The 26,310-nt window shown below is 40.8% G+C and overlaps 1 protein-coding gene across 9 annotated transcripts in view; it reads left to right on the top strand.

Annotated features, from left to right (window-relative positions):
* The window catches only part of ZNF521 (zinc finger protein 521), a 232,500-nt gene that overhangs the window by 179,014 nt on the left and 27,176 nt on the right, over positions 1 to 26,310 (top strand). For all 9 annotated transcript variants that reach the window (XM_071737376.1, XM_071737377.1, XM_071737380.1 and 6 more), the window contains 2 exons: positions 22,774 to 22,905; positions 25,647 to 25,762. In XM_071737376.1, the coding sequence (XP_071593477.1) occupies positions 22,774 to 22,905; positions 25,647 to 25,762 (248 nt within the window). The remainder of the gene's footprint in view (positions 1 to 22,773; positions 22,906 to 25,646; positions 25,763 to 26,310) is intronic.

The following is a 26,310-nucleotide window of genomic DNA, read 5'->3' as shown; positions in this document are numbered from 1 at the left end:
AATTTCATGGTGATTCTTGCAAATTGACTCTGACAGGTAGCTATCAAACACCCCTATATCTCTGTTAGAGCTTGCAGAGCCACAAGAAATCCATCTGGATCTGACTAGATCCTGAAAATAATTCCTCACAGTCAGAAACACTTGACTCCATCACCTGAAGCAAACAACATGGATTAACCATCTTGTTAACCACCTGTTTTCTTTGACTCTCTCACAGTTACAGCAGATTTCAAATGCTCTTTTCCTTGTAATCAATACATTCAGAACTGGGCTTAATCCACTGGCATTTTACCCATCATCCTTTCTGCTTCATTAGTTTGAGGTCATCTAAATTGTACAGCATATCTGATCCTGCCTTAAGGCAGGGAGATTCTCTAGGTGACCTTTTAAGGTACCTTCCAACTCTGTTTTCGATGATCCTGTTATATGATCTGTCAAGACAGAATAGATGAGCAGGTATGTAGGTTATATATTTATCACCAATAAGGTTTGTTACCTATGCAGTTTTACTGCTTAGATCCATAGCGTTGAATTTTGACTTTTAGGAGGAGCTTTTTTAATTCTGATGGGAAGTGTCTGTATAACTCTCAGATACTAATAAAAAACAAAAAAAAAACAGGAGTTGTTGGCATGTAAGAAAAGCACGTCTCCCACTCTATGTCTGTTGCTGCCACACAGCACAAATTTAAAACATGGCTACCTATACAAGGTGAACCATGGGCTACTGGATACATGTGCATTAGTGATGTCTAATAAGAATCCATTGGTGTGGAAACTGGAATAACACATACTGGTTAGTGAAGATGACTTTAGCATTACTGTAGGGTGACCTGGGCACAAGTACTAGTCACTAGGTCAAGGCTCCTCTTTATAATGGACATTCTCTGTCGAATGCAGGCTGAAGGTTGAAGGTTTCATGTACTTAAGGCCAAGTATACACATCACAGACTCATTGTGTCCTTGAGCCACTTTTCTTAATTTATGCTGAGCAGTGTTCTCAGCTGTAGTGATTACCAAAGGTAGCTTTGATGGAGACTGCAGGAGGGAAATGAAGTCTCTGACAGGGTTCCCATGCAGCCAGTTCATGGTGATGCTGTTGTGTGGAGTCGGCTGAAGTCAGCAGGTCAGATACAGAGTTCCACAGTCGGCTTATGGAGAAACTCCCTTGCTCCAGAGGATTTAAATGGGAACACTGTCAGGTTTAGTGTTCCCGTTGAGCTCAATTTTCTTGGCGAAGTGTAAGTGGAGAGAAAGTCTCAAACGCAGCCCAACCCTAGGTCATTAGGGGCTTTAAAAGATTACAGTCAGGACCTTGAATTGTATCTAGTAATAAATGGAGCATTAGCAGAGTGTGTGGAGCTCACAATGGCTTTGTATAGTAATACCCCAAATACAAAAAAATGAAGTATATCACTTAGATGAAAATTAACTCGTTTTTGTGGAAGGAAAGCAGGGAAGGGTGAAGGCAGTGGAAGAAAAACACGTAAGTTTGGGTTCTCAAGCCACTTATCTGGCTGAGCTAGCTAACAGGCTACAGACTCCTCCTCTTTAAATTAACTGAGCAAATGCAATCTTACCTGAATCTACTTGATGATAGTAGGTTTTATATTCAAAATGAGAATTCAACACCTTTTAAATAAATAGCACAGAAATATCCATCTGATATTTACAAAGAGCCACATTTTATCAGCAGTTTCAGCAGATAACAGAGATTGAGCCGATTCAAAAAATGGAATCCCTCTTACTGGCTGAAATGATCTTTTTAAAATGAAGGCACATAAAAAACGGGACAAAGTAGAAAATCTCACATAACCAGTTGTCATACTTTCCATCTTTTCTATTGAAGACTTTCAGTGTTCAGTGTTCTCAGTCCAGAAGTGGTACCAATATACACTTTCAGAATAAATAATGTAAGATTTAAACATACTGAGTGTTTATAATCAGTGAATGGATACACCTATAGGTGCAGCAGTGTGCCTACAGATGCATTCATGTACTATCACACTCTTGTACAGTGGGGTAAAAGGTATGCTGAGAAAAGAGGAGCATAGCAATGAATGGAATATTCATGTGCTCAAAGTGAGCATGTGTACAAAGGCAATGAACATTAGTTACTACCCTAATGCACGGTATCCTTGCAGTTCCAGAATATACCTTCATATCTACCTGTATTTTTTTGACTTTTGTCACCTTGAAGGTGTAGAATTGTTTGTCCACAAAGTTCTTTCAAGCTGTAATTCTGGTTTGACCCCAGGACCCTCTGCAGCCCTATTTCATGCAGTCCTTAAAATCAACTGATCTTTATGACAAAGGGCAGTCTCTAAAAGGGATGTCGCAACATGAAGGGTAGGGTATGTGGGCAGCTGCATGTCTAGTTAGAGCTCATCCTTCTCCTTTTGGAGATCCACATTTTATTGACCCTGATTCATTTATAGAAGAAAAATAAACAGAACTCCAGAACTTATATCTTCTTTCAAAACAGGATTGAAGAATTGAACGGAGAGTGACAGGAGTGCTTAGCGCTGTGGATATCTATATTCTGCCTTGCCAAAGGGTAAATAGAGGACGTTCGTTTGTTCATCAGCTTCCAAATCTCCTCTCTCCCCCTCCCAAAGGGGGGAGGGAAGAAAAAATAATTTGAAGAAGGGGGTTCTGAATACTTCATATTCTCTTTTGCCCATTTCTAGTGGAGCCAGGCATGAACAATTAAATCTAGGGCTTCCCTGTGGTCTGTGAATAACACAGCACAGTGCTAACCATCAGGGCACAAAGGCAGACAACAAAAGGGACTTTTTTATTTTTTGTTTACCCTTCAGGACACTGTTTACCTTATCACTGAAAGGGAAGTTATCATCTCATTCCTTTTGGAAATCGTACCGGGTTGATTCTGTACCTCCAGGTGTCGGACTGGCTAGTGATGAAGTGGGCACGTCAGCCGGGGGCTAGGGAAGTCATACTGGGAGCTGTTGCTCTCACTCTCAGGTCTCACTCCCTCCGTCTTTGCCTCTGCCTCTTGCTCCTTCCCTGTCAAACCATTTTTCTCTCTCTCTCTCTCTCTCTCTCTTTCAGGCGGAATGATTTTTTTTTTTCCTTCCCCCTCCCCTCTAAATTTACTTCACAGCAGATTGTCTTGTAGTAAATCACCAAAAACCCAAATAGCACTAAAGCATTCTGATACAACATTAGCATTTGCTTAACAAGCACAAGATAAACATTAAACAAAGAACTGCATTTCTTTATTAGAGGCTGCAAGATACATAATCCATGAGCACAAGAAACATGGGACCCAGTGGATATGCAGATGTGTGTTATTTCATTGGCGCTGGGCGGCCTTGTTAGAAAAGGTTTTCATCTGAAGGCTTGGGGGTGGATAGTTGACTGTCCCTGGTGGGGCTGTAACTAGATACGGAGACTGTTGCAAGCTAGGCTGGGCTCCCTGGTGGATGCACTGATTGGACAGCCCGAGGAAAACTTGGGAAGCATCAGGAAGTGAACTCAATCACCTTGGGGATGAGAGGGGAGAACCAGATGAAGGCATTTGACTTCTTTTGTAACTCCCACTAAGGACAGATTGCCAGTGCGATCCAGCCTCCATAACTGCAAATCAGGCCCTTTCCCCTATGCCGATTTCATTAGAATGGCCAGCATGGTGCAAAGAGGAGGGAGGGAAAAAAAAGGTTAGACACAGTAATTTTACAGGCAGGCGGGTACAAAAAAAATCTGCATAATTAAGCAGTCAAGGCTGCTAATAGGGGAGTTTATATGCTCTGGGACCAGGCAAGGGCAGCACATATGGATATAGCACTGGATATTAAATCTACGGCATGCAGACTTACTTCAGGGCCCTTAGAGAAAAGGCTAATTATAGAGAGAGGAATTGTGTTTACTGGTCTGTCTTGGGCAAAGATGTTGAGAGAAGTGCAACCAAGTTTTGCAGTTAGACATGAACAGTCTGTTAATAGAGATATCAAAAATATGTGCTTGTGGTTTCTTCATATCTAATCAACAGGAAATCACAGATTCCGAGACCCTCTTCTCCCAGTTAAACAAGGAGGGGAAAACACATACATATACATATTCCAGATGCAGGATGTGAATGTGTTCATTATTAAATTGCTGGAATTTAATCTGAACCAAGCTCTTTATCATCAATAAATTATATTTAGCAGTTTACCCTAGTTTAGCTACTCCTGTTTAAAAATGTCAGTGCTTCTGGGTATAAGCTCCAAGTCAGCATGTAAATATAAATGGATAATATGAATGGAAGTTGCAACGGGCAGGACTGAGCAGTTAGAGAAAGGGTATGTTTATGTAACAAGTCCTGACATGGTGGACATTAACATTTCATAATGCATATCAAAGGTATGGAGAAGACCCAAGAGCCCCCAGTCAGAGGCCCCTAGCAACTGTCTAGTAGGTTCCATGAGATGATTCCTCCAAATTAGAAAGACTTAGACTCTTCTTAATCTATGCAGATAGATAGATAGGGATTTTTAATTTTTTTTTTTTTTTAATGCTTTCGATTAGACTTTTTCTAGCTCCCTGCCCACTCCCCAAGGAAAAAAGTGTCTCGTACTGAAGGGAGAAGGCTTTCAAGGCTCTATCAGGAATCAGTGCTTCACATCTATAAAGGGCAAGAGAAGTCAGTGTCCACTACCTATTTTGCGTTAGTATTTTACTGCTTTAGGCTTTTGTCTTTTTTGTGTTTCAGTGGCACATACCAAACTCTGCCATCTATTCAGCAGGGTGTCAGAGCCATGTGTGAGATGCTGGGTACCCACTCAAACCTTGGGAATTCAGTGTGATTGTGAAGCATTATGGAGCATGGAGGAAGAAGCCCTTGGCTTGCCTTCCTTCATTGCATGGGTGGGCAAAACCAAACCAGCCTTCAGGGAATTTACTGGAGTTTTGTGTGGAGTTCTGTACCAGCACCACGATAACATGCAGTGACACACAGTAAGGTTCAAAAAGCAGTCCCTGCCCCAAATGCTTGCAAAGACACTCACTTTGCTAATGAAATAACACTTCTCTCATTTGGTAAATAACTGAAGGTTGGCCTTCTAGCAGTGACTTTATATCCCAAGTCATAGAGCAAGTCACCTCAAATGATGCCAGCTGGACTGTCCATGAAGAGCATGTTCTGGTTTGGATTGCTGGCTTTTTCTGTACCATAAAGTGAGGCATGAGATGGAGTGCTGGGGTCAGGCAAGCTGTTGTGCACTGGCTGAGACTTGCAGGGGGTGCCAACAAAGTAACAGTACTGAGGCATCAGGGAGAGCAGAGAATTTCCCTTCAGCACACAAAACAAAGTACATGTCTGTCGGGGTGTCAGTCCTCCCCATTCTGTTCGGATTGGACAGAAGGAGAGAAGGCTCAAAGAGAGCTGTGCTTCTGTGCATTCTGTGACACTGCAGTTGAGTGGAGAACAGCAATCTGCTTAGTGTACCCCGAGAGGGAAAAACTGCATGGTGAAATTCATCCCTTTCTAAACATTATGGATTTTTAGTAGAAAAAAACCAACAAAACCAGGACCTAAGGTGACCTTCCTCATGTATGTTCTTAGACACAGAGTCAGTTAGCTGGGAGAAAGCAAGTCTGTCTTGCTGTACAATTTATCTGTTTGGTTTGTCTTAATTTTGGGGTTCATCTTCTCCTTCTGCTCAGTCTGGATGCTCACAGTCTACTACAATTTTTTTTCCTATGCAGATCCATGTCAGTTGCTGGTCTTTATAGTTCCCCACTCCTTTGTTTAGACTTGTGAATTTGACATGGAAACCAAATACATGTGTGTGCTTATGTATGCACACACTCACTTTTCCACAGTTTACACAGTAGTTAAAAGGATTAATGAAAATACTATTACAGGAATTTTTCCATATGTTTGTGATAAAATCTGCCTTAAAACACTTGCAGAGTGTCTGTAACGATAGCATTAAAGTATCAGCATTGCCCTTTGTTCTTGATTTGAGGCCTATTTCAAGAATGAGTTGCAATTGCCAAAAGAGAGAATAACTTTTCACTAGTGAGGAGCAAGTGGATAACCTGTCAGTAGTGATGATCTAATGGTTGTCTCCAAGCTGTGCTGTGTCATCAGCCAGCTGTCAGTCCCACCAGCTTGTCTCAAAAGCACTAATTGTTGTGGTAGTATCACTGTGAAAGCTACTAAGAAAAAAATATAGTCCCTTGGTGCTGCTTCGTAGAAGATAGGTTGAAGATCAAAGTTCAGCTTGGCTTGAATGGATTTCATTTTTGCTGGCCTAGCTACCTGTTAACACATTACTAAGCACCTGATTGTAGCTGGTTGTGGCTGCAGTTAATTTGCTGGTAAAAGATAGCAGTCAAGCTGACTGAAGTCTCCTTTAGAAAGTCTCCTTTCATAAAAGCACCTCTTCACCCATGTAGCCCCATTAGACTTGGATTGGGAAAAATACCTGCTCCTCCCTTTTCAAGTTGATATTAGAGACCTGGAAATGGCTTAAGGAGTAATTAAAATTCAAGGAGTAATTCTGCTTGAGTGGTAGTTCAAGCATTGTTTCTATATGCAATGCATATAGATACAATATATATCTGCAATGCATATCTGAAATGCATATCTTTTATTGACATATGTATGTCCATATTGCTGCTCTTCCACCTTCTCTTTCTCCGGTGCAGTTCATTCAGTGCTTGACTGTTAAGTCCTGCAAAAGAACAGAGAGTATTTCTTCTCTTTTGATTAGGAGTTTCTAAGACAAAAATAATATCTGTGTTTAGACAGAGTCTAATATAACACTGGCATTAGAAGAGATATGTAATTATAACTAACAGACACCTGTCAGTAATGTTCTCTCAATAGTCCTCTACTGTTATTTTTGGCTCCTTTTTTCTCCATCAATCCACCCATTGCCATCTCCAAATCCCACTGCTTTTTCTTTCTCATCATCTCAAAGATATCTCAGTTTCTTTGCACCTCTGCAGCCAGTTCTCTTATTAGAAGCCAAGGTGTATTTCACTTTAACCATGTTGCTTTTCCTCAGACTAGACAAATGCAACCACCAAGCTGGTTTTGGATTCTGATTTATGTGGTTTACTTACAGTTATTTGTGTTACTTTTACCCCTTAATCAAGTATAACCATCTTGTGATCATTTTCAAAGATTTCCATCCAACCATGCCTACAGTTCCTTGTTGAGGCTCTTGTATCCCTACATCCGAGCTCTTCTAGTGCTCACAGCTTTGAACACCTATTTCTGGAGTCACAGCCAACATCCCATTATCTTTTGTCGAAGGGGTCCTCTGCTTTAAGGAAACACTATCAGGACCCCTTCACATCTTTGACACACTTCATGTGTCTTCTTCAACATCTAAGTTATGCCATGCTTACCAGGAGTCATCATTTGTTTCAGAAAAAAAGAGCACAAATATGATGTGTGTCTTATTCAGTGTTGCCAGTCCCATTCTATTTTGGCTGTGTGTCCTCACACAGAAAGGTTCTCTGTGCGGGGGCCACCTGCCTGGAATATAATGTGAGCTGCAGGTAACAAGGCCAAGTGACAGTATATTCTGCTGTTTTTCTCATTCCTTCAAACTCTGGCAGGCTACAGTCACAGAACCACTTACCTGCCCACATCTCTTTTGCTCTCAGACTCTTCAGACATCTTCAGGTGGCCTAGAAAAATATATTTTTAAGAAGATTAAAGTCACTGGGCATTAAGGGTTTGGCAAACCTTATGCAAGCATCAGAATTTGGGATCCAATCCTGCAGATACTCAGGGCATTTTACAAATCCCTGAGTACAGAGAGAGGCGAGAGAGGAGAGACTGTATTTACCCTGGTAGGCAACACCAGGGACATGAAAACAATTAACCCCTTTGTTTCTATTTCTCTCCACTTTTGCAACCCTGCCAGGCCTAATTTAGCATCTGTACTCACCTCCCCTGAAGGCAATGCAGTCTTTTACTTGGCTTGAAACTGTTTTCCCAGAAACCCAAACGTCAGATGGCACAGGGAGAGATTTCTTGGAGAATGGGTGTGTGAGCTGGGTTCTGTGGCTCTTTAGTTTTTTCTGCTGCTCTGGGTGTACCTCAGGAGACTTACAGCCTGATGAATGCATTGTTCTGAAATGTCAAAAGGACCTCTGGGCACAAAGTCTCACATCCTTCAGAACCACCCAACTCGTGCAAAAGCAAGAGAGGTGCAGCCATAGGGAAAATGTCAAACTGGGACTGAATAGCTGCAAGCGTCATTGCCACCAGTAAACAGGATCACTTATTTGATTGGGGTAGAATGCATATGCTAAAAATATTCAGTGGCCATCCAGTTCTCCCATTCAGTATTGCAACCCAGCTACTGAACCAGGGAGCTTTGTCTGCATCTCTGACACATCCTGCATTAAAATATAAATAGATAGAAAGATAGATAGATAGATCATGGAATATACAGTAGATGCATTTTACTGCCAGTGTGAAACTTCGCAGTCCTACCAGGGGACCTTTTTGTAATGTTTGTAATGTGCTGTTATCATGCTTTAGCAAAGAAAAATGTCACTGCTGGGCTTTATTTTTAACAGACTTTTTTAACGTCAATTAATGCAAGCAAACGTAGTGAAGCAGATCTTTGTATTTATTTTGGGGTGAAAACAGTGAGGGATTTGGGGGAATGGTGTGTGCGGACAGGAGATAAAGGGGGCAGAAAATGAGTTTTTTTCTGCAGTTCTACAGCAGAGAGGTGGATTATTTTTTTTTGAAGGTGTGTAAATGCAGACTGACACCAAGAATCCATTGGCAGTCACTGGGGTTGAGGAATCAAGCTGCCTTTTAATGTTCAAAAAGCACATTACAAAACCTGAAACTTAAATTTTCCAACGTGAAAGACCACATGCTCCGTTGGTGTTCACATAGTTGAAATTAGTTGGCCCCTACGAGCCTTCTTTTTTTATCAGAGGTAAAATGGTCAGGTTGCCCTAAGAAGTGGCATTTGTTACTTATTTCATGAACCCTGTAAGAGTCACATCATATTTCCCTCATGCTTGAAACCATTCTACTTGCAGTGTTTGCTAGCTTTCTCCTGTTTCTCTAACACAAAAGCAAACACACATACAAGATTGTAGGCAAACTCTTCCCTCCTGACATTGATTTGTTTTGTACTGCTGGGAAGAGACACCACTGCAAACCTCAGCCATGCAACCTGCACTTCTTTATGTGGTGTTTCCTGGAGTTAAAGATACCAGTTATTTGGCAGGTAGTTTTGACTTAACCAGGATGTGACAGAGTTCTGATCCAGGCACAGAGGTGCCCAGAACAAGTGATTTAATGCTATTGTATTGTACATTATGTAATATCTTACCAACACCAGGAAACAAGGGCAAAGCAACAACTTGCATTTGGAATTTTTCTGCTATTACCACTTTTTCCTGAGAGCTTCAGAGTGGTTTATTTTCTGAAAAAAGCTGGTGTTTTGGTATGTCGGCCAACCTTCTGTTTGCTGTAGCTCAGTTTCAAGTTATGTTTTTCTCTTTGTAGTCAGCTTGTTGTTATTTTATCTTTTGCGGTAGAGGAAGGGTGTGTCAGTCACACATATCAAATGCTGGAAAGAGAGGGAGGTGGGCTGATGGTTTGCAAGTAGGGCTCACAGTTTGGTTGCCTCACCTCAGTCTGCTTGATGCTCTGCAGGCATTCCTCATCAGCTATTATCTTCAGTTCTGATCTTTGGCTTCTGGTGCCCAGCTGAACTACAGAGCCTGCTTACCTTTTCTGCTGTATAATTTTCCGGGATTTAACACTGCAATTTTTGTTCTTCTCCGCTGCCATATCATATATCACATCCAGCAATCAAACGGAAATGAACATCAACAAAACATGTTGCTTATTTGTGGAAGTGTCATGGGATCAAAAATCTGCTTGCATTATCAGAACTAACAGTGGGTTCTTGCTGGTCAGAGTGATACACAGCATAGCAAGCAACTTTGCCCTCACACTTTCCTCACCATCTTTTTTTTTTTATTATTATTTTTTACTTCTAAAATACCCCTGTTTTTCCAAATATGTCTAGAGAGGTAATACTCCTCCTTGACCTTATTTTCTGTTGTTCAGACCCTGCCTAATATTAAATCCCTCTGCTCACCTCCAGGTTTAATAAATTAGAAGTTGCTTCTTGAGTAAGGTGAAGGAGGCAATTGAAGGGGATGAGGGACATATTCTATCTGCTTTGCATCTTTGTGGCTCAGATGCTTGTTTTCCCCACTCTGGAGAAAGACTGACAAGCAAGCATGCCAGACACTGTCTGTAAGTACAGAAACTTGCTGCCTGCAAGGTTTGTGATAAAGACACATCTTAAAGAGTGTCAGGGCTTCCAAACATGGCCCTCAGGCTTTCAAAAAGAAAAGACAAGGTGAGTTAAATGCAGGATGCAGGCCTTGTACAATTTTGTTAAAAAAACCTTTGAGTTCTTAGTATCATCAAATGTTCCTGTTAACAGAAGCAAATTCCTGTGGAGCTTACCTTCATTACATAATCATGGTATAAAATATCTAAAATTTTAGATGGTAGCTTAAATGAACCTGTTCAGGTCTTGGACAAATACTCATAAAGTTAAGAAATTTAAAAATTTCCCAGAGTAAAGATGCTCACAGCATCTTTTTGATTCCACATGACAGCTGTAGAAATATTTTAACTTTTTTTTTTTTTTTTTTTTTTGTGTGTGTTTGTGTGCAGTAATGCCAGGGATTGCTCTGTGATAGGGATGGCTGTCTTTCTTAACAGTCCTCTTTTCCCTGACTAGCTGTGAAAAAACAGGGGTCTACAAGTGCTTTGTGTGCCTCCTTCCATTCTTCTTATTCTCGAACTCTGTCAACTGCATGTGTGGCTAAATAAAATATCAAGAATGCTGATATCTTCCTTTTCCCCTCTCCCTCTTCTAACTTGTAATAATGTGGGGCAAAGGTCTACTTAACATAACACAGTTAGGATAACTAGTACATTTGTATTTCTGCTATGATGAGAGGTCTGCTGTAGTGAGACTCATACACTGTTGCTGTGTCTTCTCACCAGTGTTAATTATTCTTCAGGCTCGTGTAGCGTGTGTTTGGAAACACAAAATAAGCGATCAGGGAGTAGGATATTTTTGGTTTTATTTGTTGTGTCAGTGACACTTCCACTCTGACACAAACTTACCACAAAACACTCCTGATCTGTAATGAGGTTGTGTCCCAGGATGTGTATTAAAAGCACTAAATAGTCCCTTGCTTATTCGAAATCCTCATTTATCTGAATTAATTTTGTGTCCCCTATTTCATTTGGGTAAATTAGGTTTCACAGTTTCACAATTTGATCACAAGTCTCAATGTTAGGTGCTTTTTTTCCAAGCTGAGCCCCTGAAATGACAGTACAGCATCAAAATCTCAGTCTTCGTTATAAAAATAAATTTAAAAAATAAATCAGGCACTTGCTTTTGTTGTTTAGGAGACAAAACCTCTGAGGGGAAACTGCCCTAACTTGAATGCCCAGTGCAGAACTCCAGACTTACAGTCAGTTAAATCCCAGGATTTTTAACCCATTCTCCTGCTTTTGCAGCTGGTTGCAGCGAGTGCTGGACACCCTGTGTGCAGACCCAGAGCACTGCATGTGGGGCAGGACCCGGGTGGGCTTTCAAGGGTGTGGAACACCCCACGTTCTGGGGGACAGGAGCAGCACCGTTCTCCTGTGATCCCAGATAGCTCAGAGGTGTAACCCAGAGGGGGTGAGAGAGAGCTCAGCTCCCACCTCTCACTGTCTCAGAAGGAGATGTCACTTAGCGGTGTGACTGACTGGCTGCCCTCCACGGTGTCCACAGACTTTTTTGCCCCCGTGTCCTGGCTGGAAGATGACTGGAGCCCAAGGCAGTTCCAGCAGCCATGTGGAGCTCAGCCACTGCCCCTCTGAACCCACCATGGAGGGGTTTCTTGTGGAGGGAAGGGGAGGTAAAAGGGGTGCCCGGAGACTCCTTCGCTGAGGAGAGGGACACAGGGCTGGAACTGGGCTGACAGAAGCTGACCCCCTGAAAATCAAAGTGTTGAGGAGCACATTCCAGGGAGACAGCTGCGGGGGCGTGCGTGAAAGAGAGGCAAAAGGGGAACTGAGCACTTGCCCAGAGCCCTTGGAAAAGAAGGGAGTGGAAGAAACCTCAGCCAAACCCTGCTTGTCTGCTTCTCTTGACCCCATCACCCCACCTCCTCCTAAGCATGGTTTGCATCCTCCTCTCTTCTTGGATTCCCCCTTTTTCCTCCCCCTACCTCTTCTTATTTAAATGAAGTGACACATACATAGGCCTGCCTGCCACAAAAACTCAGTCAGCCTTTTTGGAGAATATTTCACCCAAGAAATGCAGTCTTGTAAGTTATTTATTAGAGCATGTATTAGTGAAAGGCTAATGCCTTCCAGTGGTCAGCCACCTCTCTCTTGCTGTTGTAGGCATGTTTTTCATATCACATTTCAGAATTCCTCAGAGCTTTACAAGAGTTTTTTGGTTTTCCATGATGTTAATCACCTCATCGTAATTTAATGTCACGCCACATTTTTCTCCAGCTCTGTAAGTTTTATCCAGAGACGATATACACTAACCTGACAGCCTATATATTTATTTTTCTCGTAACAGTGCTGTATTTTTTTTTCCTTTGGTAATATAGTTTGATGTCCCATACTTGTAACCTGGTGTTCTTTTTAATTGCTTATCGTTATTGATTATATAGTGGCAACATTGTTGGCTGGAGACGTTTGGCTGTAGAAATACATCTATCATCATTGCTGTTGGAGCTGCACTAAATTACCCATCCTCTGTCTATAAATGAATGCTTCTTTACATTTCTTAAGTAAATTTTATATTAGGTTTAAATCCAAACTTTGTTTTGCCTCTTCACCTCCAGCTAGGTTTCATGCCCTTGTCCTGCTTCTGCTTGCTACCTCTTCTCCTCCAGCAGCCTTTTCAACCTGACCTCTTTTTTCTTTATTGTTCTACCACATCTGTTCTCCTTCCCCAACCAATCTTTGCTTGCCAACAATACATCTCTTTTCAGCCAACTCGTCTCAGTTTTCTCTCCTCTCTTGTTTTTCCTTTCTTTTATTATTTCATGTTGTTAACTTTGCCATTCTGCTCCCTGAAAGTTCACTGGAGAGGAGAGATGCTCTTTAGGCACCACTCCTCAGTTGTTAGCATAGTTATAAATTATTGTTTGCTTGAAAGTTGTCTTTGCTTTAGTGGGGATTTAGGGATGGTAAAGTGTTGGAATGTATCTGTAAAAGGGGAGTTTAGAATTAAAGAAAAATAAAAAAAGCCAACCCACAAATATGTAACAAATAGAGGAAAAATAACTAATTGCCCCTCATTATTCACTTATCCACAAATGAAGAACTTTTAATGCAGAAATCCCAACAGCTGTTTGTTCAGCTCAGTGTGAAGTCTTAGTACCAGCAGAGAAAGTGGGAAGGAGAGCAAAATAGGCTTAGAGTGAAGTCTGATCTGGTTTTTGATATGTGAGCCCAAAGCTGCTTGCTTATTTTATAGAAGGATCAAAGAGAGAGATAGGGAAAGGTTAATGCAAATTAAAATTGAGCTTTCTCATGCTTTCCTAAATAAAACAGCCAACTAAGTCAGATGAGCAATATAAATAATACCTTTTATTAAATGGTACTTAATCATTTTAGTACATTGCTGTACAAGGAGATCTCCCCTAACTGACAAAGCAGTTTGCTCGGGTGAAAAGAATCTAATTAAATGCCCAGTTATCAGCATAGACCTGAGGGCCTTAATGGCCTGAACCACTTCTTTCTCCCTGGTTTTTCTGAGGTCTGGGAGGGAGGTGATGGAGGGTAAGAGGAAAGGAAGCGGGAAGTTGATACACCCCTAAATAAATGAGTTTAAGAGCTGAATCTATATCACAGCAATTGTCACTCATTTCAGTGTCCCTCACCTGTGTAAGAAGATGCCAAATAACCTTTGGCTCATATAATGGCATTCAGATTTGGAAAACCTTACCAATAGTTTCTGATGTATTAGGAAATATAAGGTGTACTGTTATTTCATCATGCTATCAATTAAAATACCCAGTAATACAGGGAAGTGCTATGCTATGCTTTTTCTTCTTTTTCTTCTGCTTTTTTTTTTTTTTTCCTTCCCCTGTTTTACTTTTTTCTTCCCTTCTTTTAAGACTAACCAGGCAATGCTTGTAGGTTGGATAAACAGCATTTCAGCATTTAGAGATTTTAACTTCCAGGCACATGAGGGCTTCATGACAAAAGAAGAAAAACCACTCTGACCCTTTCTGTATACTCAGAAGAAAAGAAATACCTGATGAGAGTTGTGTACAAAATATAATTTCTACTGCTGGTCTACTGTGATGTAGGATTAATATTGATAATTTGGTTGTCTCCGTGCAAGATGATTTCCCAATACTCATCAGTTTAAAACAGGTTGCGTTTATTTTATGCAACATGAAATAGCCTCTCCTAGTTTAACAGTTTGTTTTTTCTTTGTGCAGTACTAAAAAGCAAACATATCCGTGCTTCCCCCAGTTCCAGTAGTCCCAGGTGGGTGGGCATTACTAGTAGGTATTTAACATCTATTAACAGAGAAAGCTGGCTCTCCAAACAGAAAGTAAGAACATTAAAACCGAAGTTTAGCTTACACAGTGAGTAAAAATATTGAAATTAAATGAAAAGTGCTAAAAAAGACAAAAGTTTTTACTTATATTTTACTGTTTTTAATTCTTCTGAGCACAAATGTGACATTTTTATTAGTTTTTTCCCCCTACAGTTTGATTAAATTGTTAATAACTACTTTGCCCAGGATATCTCAGAGCCATTCAAATTGTAATTTAATTTGCTGGAGAAGGTTTGGTCAAAAAACTTTCCTTTCAGAAAGAAATGGACTCTTAACTCAGAGAAAAGAGAAAAAAAAAAAAAAAAAACAACTCAATTCTGACCTTAATGCCTTTCTAACCCCTAACATTCTATGAGTCTGTGTGTTTCTGGCACTGAGTTCATAAAGATGGGTAGATAAAGCAGGGCCTGATTCTTCATCCACTTGAATTTAGTAAGAGTATTTTCATTCTCTGTTTGAGGTAGAAAAACAGACATTTAGCAGCTCTGGGGTTTTGGGGTTTTTATCTGTAACATGCAGATAATAATCTGTATCTCCCTCTGCAGTGCAGGGATAGGGGGCTTGTTCTCACAGTTTGGCAGAATTTAGTCCCACAAAAAGTCTAGACAAGAGTCTAGTAAGACAAGAGGTCTGCTCCCTTGAGCTGGTTATGCCTTGTTAGAATGATCGGTCTCTGAGTTTTTAATCAGTGAGCACTAAGTGGGTTTTTGAAAAGGTAAACGTTGAGCTGGATCATCCATCTACAAATAACTCATAGCACTCAGCTTATTCCTAAAGGTTTAAATTTCTTTTTATATCCCATGGTAAAATTGTTTCCAAAATAAGCTCTGTCACATGGGATTTTATTGCAATGATGGAGTGTAACCTTGTAATGTGAATAGCTACGTGGTGCAACGCAGACTTTTTTTGAACCAATTTTAATACCTTTTCCTAGCACAGTTACAGACAAGGAGTAGCAAATTATGCATGTCCCATCAGATGGTGAATAGCACTGTTGCTGAATTCCTGAACTCTCTCCTGGTAGCCAGTTGCCCAGAAAATGGTGTTCTTTGATGGAGAGGGCATTTGCTGCATTTAAGTCGTTCTCATTTGAGCTGAAAACATGACAGTTATTAAGAAATAGAACCTGCCAGTTGCCCTTCTTTTATTTTCATCCATCCTCACTGAAGCCAGACAAGTCGTAGCTTTAATAGAACATACAAGGCACATGTGGTAAAAAGAGTTCACTTACAAGCAGCCAAAGTGAGTGCAACCAAGCAAAAAAGTGAACAGTTGGTGAAGTGAAATGCATCCCTTGCTTCAGACAAAAATACAGTGAATGAAAGATGCAGTAGACTGGCTTTCCCTTAAGCAGATCTAATTTCAAAATCTGGCCCTGGAGAGATGAACTTTTGCTTTAATTGAGGAGGTGGATCCCAGCTCTTTGTCACTCCATCAATCAGCACCCTTTGTCGTAGCTTTAGCAACACGCTGCAGAAGGCTGTAAGATTTATTCCTTGCATGTTGAATTAAGCTTCCTACCTGGTGCTGCTGGGAGCCAGCATGGCCTGGCCTCAACAGCACAGTGCATACCCCATCCTCTTCCTTCTAACATTGGCCAGTGTCCTTCAAGGAAGAGTCATAGCCAGGTCTCAATTTTTCCCTTGGGAGGCTACATTTACCAATGACTTGAGTTTAGGATTGTTCCTTGCATCTTGTCCACCTCCATCCTGTGGCGTGGGCACTCTTGCTCCAAAAAGACATTTTGAAGCAAGGGGAGAGACATTGCTCAGGTTGCAGCCTGATGTGTCAAATCTCCCAGTCTCTAGCTAACATGGTTTCAGCTGAAAGTGTTATTACGAGCAAACCCAGACCCCCATGCAGGCTTCCAGCAGCAGCAGTAGTATGTGGCACAACAGGGAAATGTATCCTAACAGTGCTGAGAGGATGGGAGATGTATGTGCTTCCTTCACCCTGCTGATTCCAAACATATTGTGATCTGCCCTAGACGTTGCAGGAGAAACACAGGTGTACTTCTGTCTTTCCACCCAATACTTAAGCCTATCCCAACAGGACTGAGCTAATAGTTAGGACTTTAAAAAGCCCCTTTTTTCCATGACAGGTTCTTCTCACAGCTGTGAATTCCAGATGTGTTCTTTTTCCTACTGCAATTTCCAGCTGTATGCTTTGCCTTTACTATATGTCCTTCTTTATCACTATATTCCCATACTTTTCTAGTCAGCTTCCAAAACTAACACCATGATGAATAGGGTTTTTCATTCTGATAATGTCTGAAAAATTGAAAATGACAGAAGCACTATTATGATCAGGGAGAAACAGAGACTTCAGGCACTGTTTCACTTCAGCATCCAGGCTTGGAAGAGGTGTTCTGTGTACCTTAGCAGGTGAGGAGACTTGTCAAACACTTGTTCACTGTAGTGGGGCCTAAGACCAAATTTTGAACAGGAATGAGATTGTCTCTAGTGGCACAGAGAGGCTGGCGAGTGTGTGGCTGTATGGTCAGTAGAATTAGAAAGATGTAGCCAAGCACATTACTATAAGCTAGGAAGTACAGATGGTTGTATAGTCTACAAGTTATAGTGTTGTACAATGTATTTTGTCCTTCCCTGGTTTTCAGTGTGAGATGTTGCAGCCAAGGGGTTAGCTGTCATCCATGCTGTTCCTTCCTTCCAGTTCTCTGGCTTACAAATGTGTGCTGCAAAATTAACTCAGGGAAGAGTAGAAGCAATGTGAAGGAGAAATTGGTTTAGGGGCATGGTTTGCTTGGTAAAAAAAATTAAAGAAAACACATTGAATGTGGGAGCTGTTTATGGCCTGAAAAACATGTAGAGACTGCAGGCTATTTCATCTCTGTGTTGTGTGTGGAGAGCAGAGTTTATGCTACTTCTTAGCAGATTCTTTTAAGCATGGACCCAGCCTTGTGATGATTTACCAAGACAACATCATCATCATCTTTGGACCTTTGCCTATAGATTTATTCAGAGTATAATGCAGAAGGACCCTTCTGGACAATCTCGAGGGTGAATAAGAGAAAGTGTTACTTATAAACTGTTACAAATTGGTACTCGGTAATGGCTGTAGCGTTGATCAGACAATATAAGAGGGCCCCCAGTGGTTACTGACTTAACAGCTGCATGTAAGTCAGCCAGTGAACATTTGCTTGTAGCTGCTCTAGTTTTGCTTTTATTGAAGAGCAAGAAGCATAAACATGGGATACACAGTCCAGAGACTGCTTAAAGGGTTTCACTTGTTTAAAGCGTATATTGAAATGTCAGGGCCTTCCATGAAATGGACAAGTTATTTGTTGGGGTTGTAACACAAATTGGGCCAGGTCATCTACAACAGTACCTCAAGTGGAGGTTTGGGTGAGGGGATCTCACCTGCTATACAAGTTACTCAGCAGTGTGGGTAGCCAGTGCAAAGACAGAGGATCCCCAAATGCGATTGTATGCTCAACACAAAGACTGATTTTGTTTGCTTTTATAGCTGGTTATCAAGTTAGTTGCATAAGTTATGGGCTGCACCTCAATTAAAATCTACCTACCCCCACTGAAACATTTAATATTTGTGTAAATATTAAACATTTATATGAATATTAAATGCATTTATTTTGAATTGATTCATGTTTACATTTTCCCACTATCTGAATAAAGATTACAAATGGAAAGTCATTTACTTACGCAGAAATTCTGCATGCATCAAATTCATTTGTCTGCCAGCGGTGGATAAACCATCCTCATCCATGTTGTGAGGCCTTAACCATATCCAAACTCACACCCTAACCATGTAAGGGCAACAGTAAGCAGCAGTTCTGTGCTGTACAGTGGGTACTTTGTTCTTGCCTTCCTTATGGAGTTGTTGGATCCATAATGTGAAGGACGTGCTGACTTGTTTTACGATGTACCACAACAGGGAATGCAGTGCAGGGTTTTCTGTTAGATTTGGAAAAGTGCAGGCTTTATATTAAAGGTTCATTTCTTTTTCATCATTCAGCTAACTCATTTGCACTGTAATGTACTGTCCTATTCCTCCTCCTGATAGTTGCTGCTTTTATACCTCTTTCGCAAGCTGTATTTTTAGTCTAATCCATACAGCAGTTTTCTAAAATTCCATAGCATTGCTTATTTCTTACCTATAATTCTTAATAAAAAATAGGGCTGTGCCACCTATTATATCCTTAATAGAATATTCTAATGGTTATTAAATCAATTGACTCTGAATCTCACTTTAATAAATGAGTCAGACAGTATTTTCCAATTACTGTCAGCCGCCACCTTTCCAAAGAGCAGATTATTTTGATTGAATTTTTTAAAGCTGTTCAGTGGGTTTTTTTACTTTTTTTTTTTTTTTTTTTTTTTTTTTTTTTACTTTTTTTCCCCTTGAGTAAGAGCAAAGAGCAGTATCTCTGCTCTACACAGAAGAAGAGCCTCTTGGACTGTATCTGACACTCCATTCCATTTCAGATTTATCCCAAATGGAAACTGAAAATGTGACATTTCACCGGTCTTTTATTTATTAATGATATCATACTTTGCACTTCCATAGCACCCTATAAAATTGTTTGCTAAACATGAAGAGCTAGACAGAGGCCAGCATGTAAACAGAGCCTTTTGCATCCTCTTTCCACATCTGGCACCTTTGCAAGAGCTGCCACACCCTGTCTCTTTCATGCTGGTGGGAGATAAAATGTTGGCCGTGCTTTTAAATTCTCTATGGAGAGCAGAGCAGGGACAAAGCCTTGTTCCATCATCCTTCTGCAGTGCTGTGTGACCCAAACAAGCAGGCAGCTGTGTGCCCGGACATGTTATCTTAAACCTTTTCAAAGGCAGATGGCAGTGATTCTGGGTCTTCTGTTTATGGTAGATAGTCCTGGACTCTTCTCCAGCTCCACTGTCCCAGTTGTATTAAAAGTCTTAAGGGATATTAATTAGGTCAGCCTATTAAAGTAGAAATTAAAAATTACCACCTCTTCTTTAGAGATGGGTAGCCTGAGAAACAGGCCATACTGTCATGCCCAAGGTGATAAGAGTAAGTCAGTGTCAGAGTTTGGAATGGAACCCAGCACTCCTGGCTCTTCTGCCAATACTGTAACCTTATCTGTCTCCTTTAAATTTAAATCATACTGGTCTCACATTCTTGAATTCAAGGACTGGAACCTTGCCCTTTGTTCCACAGTTGTAGCAGGGAGCAGGTGATTTGCACAGAATGGGTGAAAAAAAAGTGTGAGGAGAGGGATTTATAGCTCCCTGAACAGTGGGACTTAGAAAAAATTTATTCTATTAGTTATACAAATGTAGTCATATTTTAAATATGGTCTTTAGAACTAGGAGTCTAAAAACATTTTATTTTTGAGAGAAAGCTTAGATTCTGCACAAATTGATGTCTCTTGCCTGGGGAAGTTTCCTATATGCCCCAGGCGAGTGGGTGAGGGGATTTTTCAAACCCTGTTTATAAGCCTTTAGGAAAATTGGATTTGCAACATATAGTAATCAAAGTGGTTTTGATGTTTGTGACCAGGAGATCCCCTTGGATCTGAATGATGTGGGAAATACAATAGGGTCACATTTAATGGGTTCAGTTCTTCTTGAACAAGTACAAATACTGTGTAACTAAAATTAGGTTTGCTTCAGCACTGGGAGTGCACGCCTTTCTCCCTACTTTTTCCTCATTAGCTAAGGTAATGGAAAGAGAAAAAGGCCTTGTCTGAGTTGAGCAGCTCCATATAAAAATATTTCTTTTTAAGAAGTCTTTCTCCCTTGGAATGTTTGAAGAGCTCCCCGTTCAGTGTTCCCATGCTCAAGAATGATTAGCATGGTTCATTTACACTTTGCCAACAGTAACTCTGAGATTTGAGAATTGACATTGATTTATCTTCACCTTGACATGTGGAAGATCCTGAGATGGAGCTCCCTTTGTCCTGATTGCTTTGACTGTGTGTATCAACACAAACAGGCTGATGAAGAAACTTCACTCAAAGGGCTTTCTAGCCCATAATGACCTTTTGTGGGGACTTCTACCATCTTCACAACTATCATTTTGGTAATGACCATGGCAAGGATCTGAATGTAGGAAAAACATTCTGATCACATGTGGCAGTCTGTGCATTTTTTGTAATTGATTTGCAGGTTCAGGGAACTATTTATATATGGTTAGTTGAGATTTCTTCTTCTTTTCAGTATGCTGTTCTGCAGCTTTACCCACAGCTGGGAGCTGCTGTCTGTTTAGAGAGCCTGGTGAAGAGCCTTGCCTGGCAGGATGTGGCCACCTCTCTTAGGTGTACTGGCTGGTGTGTGCTTTGACACTGCTTAAGTGGGCCATACTTGTCTTCTCTCAGCAGAAGCAAAAGCAGAACACACTGGAAGGGTTTGTGGTGGTGGAAAACTCCAAATTCCAAGCAACTCTGGAGAATCTACTAAAATTTTCCTACTAAGGAAATGGTTAGCCTATATCCGATGGTATCTTCTGATTAGAAGGTGTCACTTACCCCTAGCCTGTCCCTGGAAGTCTTTTGCACATTCAGCCAACAGTACCTGACCATCAGTGTGGGTGGCTGAAGCCAAGCAGTTTCATTACTCTAATGAACAATCAGGTAGAGGACAAAAGGAAGTCTGGACTTTTCTGTGTGAGCACACGGGCATCGTTCAGTCATATTTGTCTATCCTGATGGCACCACTCTGTTGCACCAAGAAAGGAAGAGAGCTAAAAAGATTATGACATACCAGTGTATCCATTTGAAAACCCAAAATGGTAGTTTTCAGTAGTCCCAGCTGCAGAACATCCACCACCATTTGGCTTTAAAACCCACAGTTTGCTAAAGATGCCATGACTTCTGCGAAGGCCAAATTTAGTTTCTGGGCTAATGGGAAGTGAAAACCGAGGGCTACCATGGACATGTTTTAATTTCTAACGCAATACCAAGGATCATTTTTGAGAGGACACACGGCCCCACGTGCATTCTTTACGTATGTAGGGAGGATTGCTGTGTGCCGTGCAGAACATTTTCTCTGCTGTCACCACTGTCTCTGCTGTCACCATCTACAGCCACTGCCAAGTGCAAACGTCTGTCATTGCGGTCACTAATCACTGCAGGCAGTGCTTGCAGGGCAGGAGGTAGGCAGCCCAGTATTTAGGTGTTGGGGGTGGGCAGGACGCTCTCCTAAATCACTCTTTCCCCCCTCAGAAACAGCAGGGAGCTGTGCCGGTCTCCAAGTGTTTTATTTCCCCTTGATTTTTAATAATCAGATACAGTATTTACCCGTGAGATCAATGCTACTCGTGTAGCACACCGGTGACATACAGAAGGACCTTTTCTAAGCGGCGCTGTGGGAATTGAGGCCTCTGCAGCAGGGCTGGAAGCCACTTCTTACCTAGCAACTGTTTCTAAGTAGGACAGCCATTGACTGCCCTCATGGAGGAGTGGATGAATCCTGCAGCACCCTCAGGAAGGGAACCTGGTGCCAGGCACCAGCCGGCCTTCGGAGGACAATGGAAGGAAGCGGAGGAACAAGCAGCAGGGAGCGGGAAGGGTTTTAAAGCTGCAGGACCTTGACGGGAAAGCGACGTCAGGAGACACACAGGGACTTTTCTAAGCCTTTAAGAGGAGAAATGCAAATAAAGGGAAAGATCTGGGATTGTCAGAAAGGGAGCTGGGAAATCCTGTGGCTTGTAAAAGGTTTTGCGTACGCCCCTGGGACTGGAAACGTGGAGCAGGGTGATGTGAGGGTATAAATTACCCTTCCTTCTCAAGCTGGTTACAAGAAACTCCAGAGTCAGCCAGAGTGCCAAAACTCTGCATTCACAGTTCTTACCCATGGTAGATGGGATGATGTGTGATCAGCCTTATATTGCTCCGTTTTGCAGACAAACTTGGTTGTGATCGGGTGACACTGCTAAGAGATAATGTATCTTGTCCCACTCATTATTTCCTCCTGAAGTCTAATGCTCTACACTCCTCTTTGGTAGTAATTGAATGTGGAAAATCTGTGCTTTTAATGCCCAATTAAGCTTTGTACATTCTGATACCTACCAGGCAAGAGAACACTTTAGCAGCTGTAGGTGCTGAAGTACACCCAGTTTCCTGAGCTTAGAAAAATAAAATCATATTGAACTTTCTCTTTGGCAAGGGCCATGGTGAATTTCACTTTTCTTTTGATTTCTCCTGCAGATGAAGGACTGAACCATGAATGCAAGCTCTGCAATCAGACATTTGATTCTCCTGCCAAGCTTCAGTGCCACCTGATAGAGCACAGCTTCGAAGGCATGGGGGGCACCTTCAAATGTCCAGTGTGCTTTACAGGTAGGAGACAATCACATCTCCACCCAATCATGCCCTTAGCTGTTGTGTGCAGAACTCCACTTAAACTGGGCTGGCTTAAGGTTAGCTTTAGGAGGGAACATTACATTTGTGCTCATTAGTAATATTGATCAGAAATCATTTAGAAAGCTGAGCTTCTTGGAAGGTCAGGCATCCATCTGTAAGAACTGCATTTCAAGTTCTTCTCTCTGACGTCTGATTTTCTTGTGATTGAAGAAGTGATAGTTTGTTGCTTTCTGTGGTATCACGTTCATCACCTTCATATTCCAAACTTGCTGAGGTTAAATCTGCTCATAAATTTGTGCTTTAAATCTACAGATGTGTAATCTAAAAGGTTTTATCTCAGAGCAGAACTTCACCCCATAGGCGAAGGCTGCTAGACATAACCTATGCAACAACATTCACCCCCGACTGGGTAAGAAAGCCCATTTGCATGGGTTTGTTGTCTTGTGGCAAGAAGAAACACCCTTGTAATGTGCTTTAGAAAGCAAACCCTTCTGTCTTGCCACAAGTCAAGTTCTGCTTTCCACTGACACAAGTCCAAGTGTGGAATAATCCTCCCCAAGTCAGCGGTGTTACACAGTAATAAAACCCAAGTGAGAAAATGACCCACGAGGGCTAAGCACTGCAGTGTTGGGGCCATAATGAGGAACAGAAAAATACTGTTGTTGGAAATGAAGATGCATTAAAAGGATGTCTACAGAGTTGTGTTTTTTTAAGGACTTCCTAATAGAACATTTTGTAAAATGATAACCTAAAACATAAGTGTTGATATGTAGCGTACATGCCCAATTTTGCTTTACAAGATAGGAATCAAATATAATCACAAACGTGACACACTTTGGGTATTTTCACATCAATGGCATGCTAATTCTGGAAGCCATTCAAGATTTCAGTTCTCCATTAATGGGAATGGAGGATTGTCATTGATAGGCAAATAGACTCAGTAATACCTTCATTTTACTTCTCTTTGTTTGGCAGCTCCCCTCCCAATAAAACCTAAGAGCTCTCTGCAGAAGAAAATTAAAGCTGAATTTTTCATCTCTCAGATACAGTGTCTGGTGATGATTATTACCTCACTGCATTCAGGTTTCACACATTTCTGGGGGTTATAAAATTAAAAAAATACATTGTTCATCTTCACTGCACAGCTTGTCATAGTAATATCTGAGCATGGATAGTATTGCTGTAAACAGTTTGCCTGTTAGGAATCTGTGCTCAATACTTCTTTCAGCTGGGTGGGTTTTTTTATTTTTTAGTTTTATTACTTATTCTACTAATTTTTTCTTTCATCTTTGTGCACACAATATGAGTTGATCCTTTTTTAGTGGAATGCTATGAATCTTCAGTTTCTAAGTTTGGGGGAGTTGTAAATGCAATATAGAAAATTAATAAATATAAAAACGTGCATATGTAAGGAGTACCCAGTGATATTTCTCCTTTTGAGCAAGATCCCTGATAAAATTAATCCCTTTATGTTTGAACCAGTAACCTTGTAAAATGTGTTAAAGAGTATGGGGATAAGTCGATTCCAATATGTGTGAAACACTTTTTGCTGATGGGGTAAATAGACACCAAGCATTAATCATAAACAATAGTGGTTTATTAGCAATATGCCATTAAATTATTTCAGCATGTCTTGCTAGAATATTAGCAAAAAGTAAAAATCACCGATATAAGTTTTATATGGAAAATGGAATCTGATTTATTTTTTTCAGGGTAATGAGAAATGTGATTAAAATGTATGACTCAGAAGAACAATATTCTGATGCTTTTTGTTGCCTTGCAATTAGAATAATTTTAATGATTAGGAGTGGAGTCAAAGTCAAATGCCAGCATCTTTAATAAATCCTTTCCCTGCCTATACAGATTAATATTGTAGATGCAAACTTTTTTAGGTCACAGTGCACCAGGCATCCATCAGAAGTCAGTGCTGCCAACCCAAACACTGCCTCTGGCATATACAATTTAATTATTAATAGTATGTCTCCTAGGTAAACCGTTACACAGTCTTAGGGCCTTGTTTTGTAGTCATTAAAATTGAACATGTTTATATTATTGAAACCCTTGCATTCAGTGTGTAGGCAGAGTTGATCTTAAAGTATCCAAAGAGAATTTACCTGCAGTTCTGTTTCACATTTATAGACATTGCCCCAGTGTAGCTGTGGGATATAATTTTTAGCATTAACACATTTAAATACAGAGCTGTTTGTTAGCTTTAACTTTAGACACACAGAGTAAATAAGACTTTGGCATCTATGTTTTTCAAACCTGATGGTTGCTAGGAAATAAGTTTTAGGAGTGTTCAATCAAAGTGCAGTAAGCATGAAGAAATAATTCGGAAGAGAAAATAGAATTTTTACATTCTTTATATTTGAAACCCTCATTGGTTGCGCTGTTAGGATCCCTTTCTTTTCTTTGTAGGTTGTTTTTTTTTTGTGTTGGCTGTTTTTTGGTTGGGTTTTTTTGTTTGTTTTGGTTGTTGGTTTTTTTTATAAGCCAGACATCTCTTCTAATGCATTGACTTTAGAAGAAGGATCACACTTGGTAGATAAATAGTGTGCATTGGTACACATTACAGCAACAGTGTAATGTGAAAGCAGAGTGCTCCAGCCTAAATTTACTTCTTGGAATTGCTGAGTGTTAATGGGAAATTGTTCATAAAACCCTCTTCACTTGCAGTATGAAATAATGAAAAGCTTGTTGTTTGTCTAATATTCCAGTGTTTGTCCAAGCAAACAAGTTGCAGCAGCATATTTTCTCAGCCCATGGACAAGAGGACAAGATCTATGACTGCACACAGTGTCCACAGAAGTTCTTCTTCCAAACAGAGCTGCAGGTACCACACTTGTTACCTGGGTGTTATAATTGCATTATGTGTTTGATGTCTGAGTTCAAACCTTTGCTTGCCCTGGCCTCTTGTGATACTTGCTCATCATCATGATAGGGATGAGGGAAGGACAAGAGAAAGGGCAAGTGATTCAACTGATGCTGCCTCAGAAAGGTGCTGGCAGAAAGCCAGCTGGTACAGACCTGGATTTTGGAAGCAAGCTTTGGATTCTTGTTCTGTAGGTTCTTGCAGCTCAAGATGTTCTTGAGAAGACAGAAATGGACATCCATTTTTCTGTTTGATATCCATAAAATCCATTTGCTCAAGCAGTGAAGTAGAAAATAAGTGTATTCTTTTTTCTCTATATATGAAAAGCTGAACACTGAAGTAGGAGTGTAGGGATGGGGGGAGAAAGTAGACAGAATTTATCTTCATTTACCTGCTGGCCATTTCCCATAAATAGTGACTTGGTGGGGAAAAAAAATAGTTGGGTCAAATGCATGGTATACTGTCTTCTTATGTGCTGTTGTCAAACTTGTAGTGATATTGTTTTACTA

Source organism: Heliangelus exortis, chromosome 2, assembly GCF_036169615.1.
Source record: "Heliangelus exortis chromosome 2, bHelExo1.hap1, whole genome shotgun sequence".
Classification (NCBI taxonomy): domain Eukaryota; kingdom Metazoa; phylum Chordata; class Aves; order Apodiformes; family Trochilidae; genus Heliangelus; species Heliangelus exortis.
Note: the sequence above shows the minus strand (reverse complement) of the source record. Positions and strands in the feature narration are given on the sequence as shown.